The following is a 14,518-nucleotide window of genomic DNA, read 5'->3' as shown; positions in this document are numbered from 1 at the left end:
GAGCCAGATGCGAGGGGACAAGCCACCAATCCAGGCTTTTCCTGGCTAATGGTGGAAGCGGCAGGATCACCTGATACACCTGGGAGACTGGTTTCCAACGGGATAGCAGGGACGCCTGCAGTGGACGCAGGTGTGCAAACGCCCAGGGTACCATGTCGATGGTGGAGGGCATTACTCCCAGGAGCTGCAGATAATTCCAGGCGGTTGGTTCTTCCAAAGCCAAAAACCGAGACACGTGCTCCCTCAGGGCTTGCGCCTTGTCCTGGCGCAGGAACACCATACCCCGCCGGGTATCGAAGCTCGCTCCTAAGAAATCCAGGTGTTGCGAGGGCACAAGGGAACTCTTTGGAAGGTTCACTACCCAGCCCAGAAAGCGTAGGAATTGTACTACTCTGGCCACTGAGGTCTGACCATGTGAGAAGGACTTCGCTCGAATCAGCCAGTCGTCTAGGTACGGATGTACTAGGATACCCTCCTTGCGGAGGGCCGCCGCCACCACTACCATGATCTTTGTGAAGGTCCGAGGTGCGGTCGCCAAACCGAAAGGAAGCGCCTTGAACTGAAAGTGTTGACCGAGAATCTTGAAGCGAAGATACCGCCGGTGAGCCGGCAGGATGGGAATGTGCAAGTATGCTTCCGAGAGATCCAGTGAAGCGAGGAATTCTCCCTTCTGCACTGCGGCAATCACTGATCGAAGAGTCTCCATGCGGAACTGGCTGACCCTGAGGGCCTTGTTTACCTCCTTCAAGTCCAGGATGGGCCGAAAGGAACCGTCCTTTTTGGGAACGATGAAGTAAATGGAATAGTGGCCCAAGCCCACCTCGAAGGGGACGGGAACGATGGCCCCTATTTCCTGCAGTCGGTCTAGTGTTTGTTGAACCGCTATCCTCTTGAGATCCGAACCGCAGGGGGAGAAGATGAACCGGTCCCTCGGGGGGCGGACAAACTCCAAGGCATAACCGTCTCTTATGGTGTCCAGCACCCACTGGTCCGTGGAGATAACTGCCCACTCCTCGTAGAAGTCCATGAGGCGGCCTCCGATCCGGGGAGGTGAGAAGTGGGCTCCTTTGGCATCATTGGGAGGACTTTGTGGGCGGATTTCCCTGCCCTGGACCCTCTCTCGCGGGCCTCCGCCCACGAAAGGAACGAGACCAAGGCTGGGATCTTGTCGGCTGTGTCCGGGAACCAGACTGCCGGTAAGACCTATAACGTCGCTGTGCCCTGGCCCTGGTTCTACCGGAAGAAAATGACCTGAAGGAACGCTGTCTATCCTCCGGCAGCCGATGCACCAAATTTTCCCCCAGTGACTTGATGATCTGATCCAGGTCCTCTCCAAATAAAAACTTCCCCCGAAAGGGGAGGGAGCCAAGGCTCGACTTGGAGGAAGCATCCGCCGCCCAGTTGCGAAGCCACAAGAGCAGTCGGGCTGCTACAACCGAAACCATGGACCGCGCCATTACGCGAAAGAGATCATACAAGGCGTCCGCCCCGTATTCTATGGCAGATTCCAGATGGTCCGCCTGGGCGGCCTCTTCGGGGGGCAACTCCTGAGAGGTGAGAAGCTGCTGTACCCAGAGTAAGCTGGCCCTTTGCGCGAGCGAACTGCACATCACGGCCCGCATACCTAGGGCGGAGACTTGGAAGACCCTCTTGAGGAAGGTTTCTAGTTTACGGTCCTGCGTATCCCGCAGGGCCGTTCCACCCATGACCGGGATGGTCGTCCTCTTGGTCACTGCCGACACCGCTGAATCCACCTTGGGCACCTTGATAAGATCCAAAAAATCCTCAGGGAGCGGGTATAGCTTTTCCATGGCGTGTGTGACTTTCAAGGACGCCTCGGGAGTGTCCCACTCCCTGGTGAAAAGCTGTAGGAAGGACTCATGGATAGGGAAAGCCCTTGCCCTAGGACGGAGGGCGGCAAGTACTGGATCCCCTTTGCGAGAAGAGGTGGCGACGGCAGGAGCCACAGGGATCGGCGGATCTGGAGGTGGGTCAAGGTCCAGCTCCTGAATAATATGGTGGATGAGTTCATCCAGCTCTTCTTTTTGAAAAATCCGTAGGGCTCGAGGGTCGTCCCCCTCCGTATGTCCATCCGGATGCGCCTCCGGGGGTTCCGGGGAGTCGTCTCTCACCGGCGAAGCCGCCCCCGTGGTACGCCGGGGTGGCACGGGAGAGGGACCCGGCAGGGATCCAGGCATAACGGGCGAGGCGGTGAGACCATCAGCAAGTTTAGGAACCTTGGGGGGAGGGGCCCCCAGGGGATTCGGCGCCTGCGCTCCCATACCCTGCAAATAAGCCATGTGCATTGCCAGAATAAAATCAGGTGAGAAAAACGGGGAGCTGATTGGAATCCCTGGGGGGGGGGGGGGGACCATCCTAGGAGCCCCGGTCGGGCAAACCCCCCGCCGGGGGCAAAGCCTGTTGAGAGCCAGTGCAACCAATCCTGTCTGCATCTGGGAGCGAGTCCGTCTCACGCTGTCCCCCTAAAATGGCCGCCGTTCCCGCCAAAGGCGGCGTCGTGGCCGGCCCGCGCCACCCGGGCTGAGGAGGAGGCAGGTCCGAAATCGCACCGGAGGACTGCAGGGTGCCTTCCCCGTCGGGGAAGCACCGCTCACAAAGCCCCTCCCTCAGAAATTGATTCCCCAGTTCGCCGCAGGCCTCACACCTCGAGGACCGCGGCATGTCAGCACCGGGAAAAAAGCCTCGGGGGGGGGGGCCAAAAACGAGCTAGTGCCGCGGGGGGGCCTGGAATGGCCCTAACAACCCGCCGAAGGGGTCCAGGAACTGCGGGGGAAAACCCCCGTTTCAGTTGAGCACACACCCGCGGGCGGAGCTTGCGAACCACGGGACCCACAAACGACGCGTGGAGCGGCCGGAACCACCGGCATCCACGGGGCACCACCAAAAAGAAGCAAACCTGTGGAGAAAGAAACTCAAAAAACTTCCACTTACCCCAACGGAAGAGGAAAGGAGTACAGAATAGAGAAGGCAGAGCCACAGACACACGCCTCCTCAAAAATTGAAAAGTCTTTTTTTTTTTTTTTTTTTAATTTTAAGGATCCAAAATGAAGAGAAACATAAGACAGGGAAATACTGTGGAGAAAAAGAAAGAAATAACCAAAAATGAAGAAACCCTGTCAATCTGGGGGAGCTAGTGGATCCCCCCACTCACATCTGCTGGAGTCAGAAGAATACTGAGCTCCAGCAGAGGGTGCACTACTCTATATGCTGACGCTCTCAAACTCTGTTCTGACTCAATCTGCTGGTCGGGGGAGATAACCCCACTGTCTGGACTGATCCAGGTACGTACAGGGAACTGGCATCAAAGTTACAAATAAATACTCGGCTCTTCCTGAGAGCAAGAAATTAAAACGCACAGTATCACATTTCCAGAATACATAACAGGGGATCAAAGCTAACTTTGCTAAAAAATGAAGTCGAGAAGGAACAAAACATATGAAACTGGGTGAGAATGGACCAATGGGCAAATTACCCGGGGGATGGGATAAAGGTGGAGACAATAAGCCAAAGGATGAAGACAAATTTACTAACATGGGTGGTAGAAGGATGCATAACCTCCCTGCAGAGTTATGCCTTGTTCAGAGAACGAAAAGCTAACTAAAAAGCTAGTCCAGTTATTAGAGAGAGAGATGGATGGATCATCTGAATTAAGGAAAAGCTTGACAGAACAGCCAAGTTTTGAGTCTTTTTTTGAAGGTTGTCGGACATCGTTCTTGCCAGAGATCTGGCGGGAGAGCATTCCATTGCGGAGGGCCAGCTGTGGAAAGTGCTCGTTTCCTTAAAGAGGATTTGGCAGGGGGGGCATAGAGAGTGTCTCTATAAGCAGATCTAACCGGTCTAGAGGGTTTGTGGGGACGAAGAGGGATATTTAGATCAAGCGGAGTGAGATTGTGCATGGCTTTGTGTATAATCATTAGGACTTTGTACTGAATTCTAAATTTGATTGGAAGCCAATGAAGGCTCTGCAGGATAGGTGTAATGTGCTCTCTTTTGTTGGTCTTGGTCAGAATCCTAGCCGTAGCGTTCTGCAACATCTGCAAGGGTTTGATGGTGTTTGCTGGGAGACCGAGAAGAAGCGAGTTGCAGTAGTCTATTTTTGAAAAGATGATGGATTGAAGAACTGTGCGGTAATCTTGGAAGTGTAGGAGGGGTCTCAGCCTTTTTAGGACTTGTAATTTGAAAAAGCAATCCTTTGTGGTGTTGTTAACAAATTTGTTTAGGTTAAGTTGGTTGTCCACGATGACTCCAAGGTTTCTCACATGGGAGGAGAAGTTTGGTTGAACGGTGAGATGATTGTTGGTTATTACATTGTTGTCATCCTGGGAAATGAGGAGTTCTGTCTTATTGGTGTTAAGGACTAAGTTGAGGCTTGTGAGAAGGTGGTTGATAGATTGAAGGCAGTTATTCCAGAAGCAGAGGGTTTTGGGGAGTGAATCCATAATCGGGATGAGTATTTGCACATCATCGGCGTATATGTAGTGAGTTAACTTTAGATTTGTAAGGAGCTGGCAGAGTGGGAGAAGGTAAATGTTGAAGAGGGTTGGGGAGAGAGAGGAACCTTGAGGGACTCCCAAGGAGGAGCTGACAGGGTGGGATTCTTTGTTGTTGATTTTGACCTTGTAGAACCTGTTGCTAAGGAATGACTTGAACCAACTAAGTGTGGTACCCTTGATGCCTGTGTCAGCTAGCCGATCCACGAGAATTGAGTGGTTCACCGTGTCGAAGGCGGCTGATAAGTCAAGGAGAGCGAGAAGACAAGGTTGTTTTTTTTCCAGACTCAGGAGTATGGTGTCTGAGAGTGAAATTAAGAGGGCTTCTGTATTTAGAGACTTGCGGAAACCAAACTGAGCTGGGGCTAAGATTTTGTTTTCATCCAGATATTCAGAAAGTTGCTTATTGACGATTTTTTTCCAAGAGTTTAGAGATGAATGGTAGGTTAGCTATAGGGCGGAAGTTAGCCGGATCAACAGGTGACAGATTTTGCTATGTATTCTCAAAATGGCTGCTATGCCTGCAGCACCGGCCCAGCCGACTTCGTAGTCTGACCACACCCGGATGGGCCCACAGAGGTCCCAGCCCCTCCCAGGGCACCCTCCGCACACAACGCGGTTGCACAGAGTCGAACTCCTGGCACACTGCAGCCGTGGCAACTTTTCCGGTGTTAAGCGGGCATCGGCCTGAATCGCGGTCAAGCCTAAAAATAGCCCCTGCCGCTGAACAAACACCACCGGCAGCATGTCCCCAATGCTAAGAGAGCCCCCGGCCTGACGATCAGGAGGTTTTTGCCCTCATTCACTTGGCCCTGCCTCCCAGCAACTCAGCCGATCAGCACCTGAGCAGCTCTCTTCACAGTGTCTTCCTTTTTTTTTTTTAAGGCAAAGACACCAAATAAAGGAAATAAACAGCAAACAAGGAAAGCACAAAGAAAAGGGCTACTTCCCTGCTTCTGGATGTGAAGGGAGCAGACTCTGGAGGTGAGGACTCAGAGGGAGTGAGGGAACCAGGCCCCCTGACTTTCATCTCCCCTGACTGATAAGGGCTGAGCTAGCTCAGAGGTCATCAACCCTCTGCTTGCCCTGCTCCACCTAAGGGATGGCCCACGTAGGAACCTAACATCTCGGGGAGCCTTCCAGGAATCTTCTGTCTTCCTTTTTCTTTTTTTTTTTAATCAAACTCCATACTGCAGGTTTGCACCTCTACCATCTTCTGGAGACAGAGAAATACTGGAGGACTGCAGATGGCACTCTCGGTTATGAGGCAGTGCCTCAAAGTTTTTATTCTCTGCCTCCATCTGCTGGTAGGGATGTATAAACCCATTTGTCTGGACTGATCCGGGGTACGAACAGGAAATGTTAAACATTTTATGTTATTGTAATCCACCTAGCACGCACTGGCTGATATAGGCAGAATACAAACACTTTCAAATAAATAAATAAATCTAAGCTTAGCGCCAAGGTGCTGGAGTTGATTAAAAATTGGTTGACTGACAGAGAAGCATGTAACGGTAAATATAATCTGCTCTGATGAGAGAATGATGTTAAGTGGAATGCCTCAAGGATCAGTTTTGGGACCAGTTCTGGTCAATATTTCATTAGTGACATTGCGGAGGAGTTAGAAGGAAATGTTTGCCTTTTTGTGGTTGATACCAACATATGCAAGAGTGGATATGCCTGAAGGAATAGAGAGAATGAAAAGTGATTTAAGAAAAATCATAGAATGGTCAAAGATTCTGTCTTCCACTTCAGGGGTATCCACTGTTGCAGATCTTCTGCAAAATAACAAATGTTTACTTTTAACTACTCCGCAATAATCACTCAAAAAGATATTGAACAGAACTGGACCCAGAACCAATTCCTGAGGCACTCCACTAATTAACATTCTTTCTTCTGAATTAATTGCACTTACCACTGCTCTCTGTTATCTATCATCAATCAACCAATTCCTAGGCTAGTCTACTCCCTTAGGACCCATGACCAGGCTGCTCATTTTATTCATGAGCCTCCAATGTAGGATAGTGAAAAAAGGTTTGCTGAAATCCAAGTCAGGAGTAATGCAAGGGTATTAGACAGCCTAGCCGACCCTTCTTCTGTCCTGTTCCTTCCCTCCCCCTTCCCCGAGACTAACCTACTGGTGGCAGCTCCAGCACAGTGCTCCTTTCTTTGACAGCATTTTCTCTAGCACAGCTCACCCCTTGATCTCTTCCCTCGCCCTCTGTCCATCATTCCCCTCTCTTTGCCTCCTGACCATAGTGCCCATTATGCCTTCTCTCTCTCCCATCCCAACATTATTCTCCTTTCTGGAATAACATGCATAACATGTGTTTTGTTCCGAAAAATTATCCATAATGGTGAAAGCTGTTAGTGTAGCTGGGTTTAAGAAAGGTTTGGACAAGTTCGTGGAGAAAAAGTCTATAAACCATTATTAAGATGGACTTGGGGAAATCCATTGCTTATCACTGTGATAAGCAGCATGGACTCTGTTTACCTTTTGGGATTCTGCTAGGTACTTGCAACCTGGATTGGCCATTAGTCTGACTCTGTATGGCAAATCTTATATTCTTATGAAAAATGGGATCCAATTAAAAATGAAAAATTCAGTGTTTTTTTCTATTTTGCATATTTGCATTGATTTTAATCCGACTCCTTTCATATGCATATAAAGTAAGAAAAGGTAATAACAGATGTTCTTAATAATCAATGCTTGGAATTGTCACAACACATTTTCAATGGCCTCAGAGTATGGTCATGTCTTGCTCTTGCTAGTGGCTACATTGACAAGTTTTTTTCTAAAATACTCCGTTAGCTTTAGCCAACTCCATTCATGGTGGCTGTAAAAAAGTATGTGTTGGTGACTGCATTTAAGAAACACTAGTCTAGAAGTCAAGAATTTAATTTCTATGAAAAAAAGTGTAAACAAATACTTTGGATGCAAAGGACTTCAGTTAGTTGTAACCAAGATTTGCTATAAAAAGGTTTGGTGATAAAAAAAAGGAACTCTAACATAATCCTGATGTGCTCCCACAATATTTTAATTTCCATCATCCTATGACATAATCTTACCGTATTGCTGAAGTTGTACATGTTTTTGGTGTGTAAGCACGTTTCATTGTGGTTTCATAAAGATCCCAATTACTTTCACCACCTAAAATTATAAACAAATTATAATAAAGAATTATAGAAACATGACTACAGATAAGGATCATACATATAGAAACATAGAAACATAGAAATGACGGCAGAAGAAGACCAAATGGCCCATCCAGTCTGCCCAGCAAGCTTCCCTCATTTCTTCTCCCATACTTATCTGTTTCTCTTAGCTCTTGGTTCTAATTCCCTTCCACCCCCGCCATTAATGTAGAGAGCGGTGGAGGAGCTGCATCCAAGTGAAATATCTAGCTTGATTAGTTAGAGGTAGTAGGAGTAATAACCGCCGCAATAAGCAAGCTACACCCATGCTTATTTGTTTTTACCCAGATTATGTTATACAGCCCTTATTGGTTGTTTATCTTCTCCCCTGCCGTTGAAGCAGGGAGCTATGCTGGATATGCGTGAGGTATCAGTTTTTTTCTTCTCCCCTGCCGTTGAAGCAGAGAGCTATGCTGGATATGCATCGAAAGTGAAGTATCAGGCACATTTGGTTTGGGGTAGTAACCGCCGTGACAAGCCAGCTACTCCCCGCTTTGTGAGTGTGAATCCTTTTTTCTTCTCCCCTGCCGTTGAAGTTATGCTGGATATGCGTGAAGTATCAGTTTTTCTTTTCCCCTGCCGTTGAAGCAGAGAGCTATGCTGGAAATTCGTGATGTATCAGTCTTTCTCCGATGCCGTTGAAGTAGACAGCCATGCTGGATATGCGTCGAGAGTGAAGTATCAGGTACATTTGGTTTGGGGTAGTAACCGCCGTAACAAGCCAGCTACTCCCCGCTTTGTGAGTGCGAACCCTTTTTTCTTCTCCCCTGCCGTTTAAGCAGAGAGCTCTGCTGGATGTGTGAAGTAACAGTTTTTCTTTTCCCCTGCTGTTGAAGCAGAGAACTATGCTGGATATGCATTGAAAGTGAAGTATAAGAATGGAGTGATCAAGCTAGTTGAAAGGCATCAGGAACAGAGGAAGGTGGAGGTAGTAATTTGGATATTTGGTTTGGGGTAGTAACCGCCGTAACAAGCCAGCTACTCCCGTCTTTGTGAGTGCAAATCCTTTTTTCCACATTTCCTCTTGCTGTTGAATCTTAGAGTGATGTTGGAGTCACAGTAACCATGTGTATGTTTATTGACTAAGGGTATTGTCTCCAGGCAGTAGCCATCATTCTGGCGAGTCACCCACTCTTCATTGGCGGCCTCTTGACTTTATGGATCCACAGTGTTTATCCCACGCCCCTTTGAAGTCCTTCACAGTTCTGGTCTTCACCACTTCCTCCGGAAGGGCATTCCAGGCATCCACCACCCTCTCCGTGAAGAAATACTTCCTGACATTGGTTCTGAATCTTCCTCCCTGGAGCTTCAAATCGTGACCCCTGGTTCTGCTGATTTTTTTCTTATGGTAAAGGTTTGTCGTTGCCTTTGGATCATTAAAACCTTTCAAGTATCTGAAAGTCTGTATCATATCACCTCTGCTCCTCCTTTCCTCCAGGGTGTACATATTTAGATTCTTCAATCTCTCCTCGTACGTCATGCGATGAAGATCCTCCACCTTCCTGGTCGCCCTTCTCTGTACCGCTTCCATCTTGTCTTTGTCTTTTTGTAGATACGGTCTCCAGAACTGAACACAGTACTCCAGGTGAGGCCTCACCAAGGACCTGTACAAGGGAATAATCACTTCCCTTTTCTTACTCGATATTCCTCTCTCTATGCAGCCCAGCATTCTTCTGGCTTTTGCTATCGCCTTGTCGCATTGTTTCGCAGACTTCATATCATTAGACACTATCACCCCAAGGTCCCTCTCCTGCTCCGTGCACGTCAGCCTTTCCCCCCCCCATCGAATACAGTTCATTCGGATTTCCGCTCCCCATATGCATGACTTTGCACTTCTTGGCATTGAATCTCAGCTACGATTCATCTTGCCTTCCCAATTTCAATCCTGGTGCAATACCATAGACTCCCATGGATGTCAGGCTTATACCACTTAATTCCAGATATTGGCTATGTCGAATAGGGATTCTGTATACCAGGAAATGAACAACAAGAGTTATGCATATTGTATGAAGCCAATAATGAGTCAGAATAATCTAAAAACTTACAGAAAAGGGATTTATTTGGTCTTTCTCAGAAGCAAGTTGGTAAATAGGCTTCTCTGTAGACAGCAGAATGAATTAGCCATGAAACATGGTGGTATCATCCAATGATGCCAAATGGATTCACCTCTCTCGCTCAGTAGAATTTTCACTACTGAGCATGTGCAGGAGTTCCCATATGCACTGCCTCATAAGCCCTTCTGTCGATTGTAAAACTTAGCTTTTGCTAGGTAGTCAACTCTCCAGGGAGGTGGACAGGTGTTAAGCATGGCTAATTCATTCTGCTGTCTATGGACAGCCCCGTTTATGGTAAGCAAACTTGCTTTCTCCATTGAATCATCCATGACACGTGGAGAGTCTAAAGTTGAGGGTTGAAGTATTTACTGAAAAAGCAACTGTAACCTCTGTGGACAGTGGATTACTAGGTGAACAGCTGCACAAAACTGCTTGCCCAAAGCTACTGTCTGAGGATAATGTCTAGACATTAATGGAATATGAAGGTGTAAACTGGCCTGCAAGTTGCAACTTTGCAGATGTCTTCAATGTATATGGCTTAAGTGAGCCATGGAGGTAGACATGGCTCTTATTTGATGAGCCATGACTCAGTCTGGGATCTGGAGGCCAGCCAGAGCACAGCAATGTGTGATACAGTCTGCTAGCCAGTTGCACCACATGCACTTGGCAACAACTATTCCCAGTCTGTTAGAATCATAGTGTTGTGGAGGTGAACCCTTGGCCCGAGGTAGTGTTGGTGCCACCCCTGGGGGGAACCCCCATGGGTCCCCACCATTGGGAGGTGAGGCCAAATGGGAAGCAGAGGCCAACTGGAGCTTCGCCAATACCAGCCCTCGTTCCCCGCAGGTTGAGCCCTTGGGTACTGGGGCCAGCTGTACTTAGTGGGCCTCTGTGTGGTTGATCCCGGAGAGAGTGTCCAAGGCAGGGTGCCAAGAAGCAGCGAAGATGCAGGATTCAAAGGAAGAGGCTGGATCCAAAGTCCGGACAGACTGAAGCAAGCAGCACGGTTGGGGACAAGGTTAAGTCCGCACTGCAAATTAGGCAGAAGCCTAAGACAAAGCCAGGTCCAAGCAAGGGTCAGGACAGGTGGCTGAAGACAAGGTCAGGTCCGAGCAAGGGTCAAAGCTAGGGAGATCCATCTGAACGGTAGAAGGAACAGGAAGCTGGAACAGGTACTGGAGCAGGAACCGGAGCAGGAACAGGTACTGGAACAGGAACTGGTACGAACAGTAATGAAGCACACGACAGGAAGCGTGGAGACCTGTTGCCAAGGCAAGCTCTGAACGTCAGAGCTTGCCTTAAATAATCCCAGACCACTGACAACAAAGGAAGGACCGGCAGCCCTTTCGCTGTGGCCCTTTAAATTAATTGGGAAGGCACGCACGAACGTACCTACAAAATCGGGGGGCAAGAGGCAGACGGTGGCGGCATCTCTGCCATGCCCCGAGGCACACTAGCGGCACGCCAGACCGCGAAGAGGTGAGCCGCACCAGAGGCACCCCCTCCCCTCCACCGGAGAGCCGGGGCCTGCCCCCGCCGCAACACCAGGTGAGGAAGGCTGGTCGCAAGCTCCACAGCCGGCCAATGCAACACATAGGAGATGAAAAGTTGAGAAGCCTGATGAAGTGGTTCAATTTGTTTTAGATTACAGGCCAAGCCCTGTTTACAGTCCAGTGTAAGAAAGGCCTTTTCCCCTCTATGTGCATGAGATCTTGGCAAAACAATGACTTGATTCAAAGGAAAAGCTGAAACCACTTTTGGAGAAACTTGGTGTGAGTGTGGAGCACCATTCTGTTTTGGAAGAACTAGACGAACAAAGAGTAATGAACCAATGCATGTAACTCACTGACTCTTCTAACCAAAGTTATGGCAACTAAAAACACCATCTTCCAGATGAGAAACTTTATGGAAGCTGACTCTAATGGTTCATAGGGCAGCTTCATCAACTGCACCAAGTCAACATTGCCTCGGCAGCTTAGCAACTGGAGTTCTCGTGTGCCACATACCTTTCTTGAATTTCAAAACCAGAGGATGGAAGGAGGTCAGCTTTCCATCCACTTGAGGCTGGTAAACAGCAATGGCACAGAAATGCACTTTGACCAATGATGTACAGAGGCTCAAAGAGGAGAGGGAGAACAAGTACTTAAGTAGATCCTTTGGAGTACAAGTAAATGGGTTCAGGGAGCCTGCTGGACACCAGGATGAAAAACACTTCCATTTAAAACTTATACTCTTCTGGTAGATGGATTCCTGGTCAAAACTACAATGTCCTCAACCTCCTTAGACAGTGAAAATGATGAGACTTTCGAGCACTCACCATCCATGCCATCAAGTTGAAGAAGGGAAGGTTCAGATAACCCAGAAAACTGGATCAGATCCCATGTGGATCACATATGAAATCAGAGAAGAAAGATATAATGGTTACAATTGAGACTTGAAATTCTAGTGGGTTTAAACTTTGTATTGCTAAAACATTCATTCTCAGTTAAATTAGTATCCTCATTGGAAGGAATTATATATGTTATTTAAATCTAACATCTCGAATGAACATTTGTTATTTTAATTGGGTTGTATGAATGTGTGAATGTGCTAGCTTAGTTTTAAATGTCTATGTAGGTATATATGTGGATATTTACAATAAATACTACACAGGTTAAATGTGTTGTCTCTCTAACTTTGTGGTTGAGTTTATGATAGAGATATAGAGAGCTATATTTAAGAGATTACCCTCAGTGTTTATTATACAATTTGAAGTGGGCCTTGGACGATTCTTTGCACCACCACTTCTTTTGAGGATCTTATCAACATCACCAGCAGTTTTTCTATTACCTGCTGTTTTTCATAGCGGTTGCTATGTGCGCCTTAGCTAGAGGGCGCTCTACATCTTTAATGTCTTCCTGGACTACAAAATTGAGATATCCACTACGATCTACCCACTCGGAAGTTGTGCTGAAGGATTACAGCACTGTTGATTCCGAAGAAGAAGATATCTCTAAATACCAGCCTGGTTGTCTGTTGATGATACCATCAGCAGACAAGAAGATATCTCTATCTACAGCTTTGTGTTTGGTCCACTCGGAAGTCGTGCTGAAGGTATACAGCACTGTTGATTCTGAGGAAGAAGACATCTCTAGCCACCAGTTTTGCAATTGGCCCATTAGGAAGTCGTGCTGGAAGTGTACAGCATTGTTGATGCCAAAGAAGAAGATATCTCTGACTATCAACTTAACGTTTTGGTTTATTTGGAAGTCGTGCTGGAGGTTTACAGCACTGTTGATTCCGAGGATGAAGATGTCTCCACCTATCACCCTGATTGTTTTGCTGGTATTGCCATCATCTCTCTTCCAGCATCCTGGGGAAGAGCTATTCAGAAGTGGATTTTGGACCAGTTTCTACATCACCACTTCCACTGATACCTCAGTGATGTCCACGGCAGCCCTCTCATTGCTGCTGACTTCATTATATACTCTGTGAGATTCTTCAAATCTCAACATCCATCTGTCATCATGAATACAAACTTGAACTCAAGAATTTAAAGACCCTGTATGTTTGTACTGAGGCTGAGTTTGATTGCCTGAAAGGGCTTCGGCCCCGAAATAATCTTTTGGAGCCTCAGACCTATTGGACAGAGATGCTTCATCAGTTCCACCTCGTGCATCTTTGGTACTTAACCTGGCAACCGAAGAGGAGACCGCCATTTGAAGGGGTGTACTGTTGCTTTCGTGCCTGTTCTCGCCCTTGCTCCACCCTCTCTACCTTTGTGGCGACTCCCTTCGGGTCTGACAGACAGATGATGCTGCGGCTTCTCCTCGCCGTGTCTTCCTGGAATCCCTGGGCTGGCCTGATGCTGCGGATCCACCATGTTCCTGATGACGTAAGGACGCGCGCGCGAGTGCGCTCCAGAGTTTGTACCGGCAAGGGCGCGAACCTCAAGGGCGTCCCCCTGTAGTGTCATCATCCGCTTCCAACTTAAAAGGTCTTTATTTGCTACTACGAATCGAGTTAGCAAGGAGGAAACTTCTCTGCTGCTCTGCCTCCACAAACTTACCAAGGGATTCCCGCTCCTTGGGGCCCCCGCTCTCTCTTCTTGATTTCAGACTGCTAAGACGGGATCCGGTACTCACTCCTCGAGGGCCTACGTCCCTGAATGCTCAGAAGACTCCTTAATGCCTGGAAGCGATTGCAGACATGACTATTGTGAGTTCTATTACAGATAAGAATTGGTAATCGCTTCACGAGGTCCTATATTCCTAATCTCTGAAGACTCCCTTCTGTCTAAGACATTATCGCAGGTACAGAGATCGTGAGTTGTCATTGCAGAATGCAGATAGGAACTGGTACTCGCTCCATGAGGGCCCATGTTCCTAAAACCCTTCACAGACTCTCTTCTATTTCAGAAGCCAGCGCATACCTATATCTTGTGAAGTACTATTACAGATTGCAGATAGGAACCGGCACTCGCTCCACGAGGGCCTATGTTCCTAAAACCTTCCAAAGACTCTCTTCTATTACAGAAGCCACCTCATACACAGATACTGTGAGTTCTTATTCCAGACTGCATATAGGAACCAGTACTCGCCTACAGCTCCTGTTCCTGAATTTACTGAAGACTCTCTGTTGCACTGAAGCCATTACAAGATATCTACAATTGTGAGTGTATCATCTACTACTGGTTATGTATCCAGCATACCGTGTCTACTCACTATCTATAGTCTCTCTCTACAGCTCAGCAACCCAGAGATCACAGTTCCAGTATCT

General features: G+C 47.8%; 1 protein-coding gene across 1 annotated transcript in view; it reads right to left on the bottom strand.

The window, feature by feature from the left end:
• Positions 1-14,518, bottom strand: part of TEX26 (testis expressed 26) — a 187,007-nt gene that overhangs the window by 153,191 nt on the left and 19,298 nt on the right. Inside the window, exon 3 of the mRNA XM_029602646.1 lies at positions 7,581-7,662. Coding sequence (XP_029458506.1) covers positions 7,581-7,662 — 82 coding nt within the window. The remainder of the gene's footprint in view (positions 1-7,580; positions 7,663-14,518) is intronic.

The sequence above is a fragment of the Rhinatrema bivittatum genome, chromosome 5, assembly GCF_901001135.1.
Source record: "Rhinatrema bivittatum chromosome 5, aRhiBiv1.1, whole genome shotgun sequence".
NCBI classification, from domain to species: domain Eukaryota; kingdom Metazoa; phylum Chordata; class Amphibia; order Gymnophiona; family Rhinatrematidae; genus Rhinatrema; species Rhinatrema bivittatum.
The sequence above is the reverse complement of the archived record's forward strand: the minus strand, read 5'-3'. Positions and strand labels throughout refer to the sequence as shown.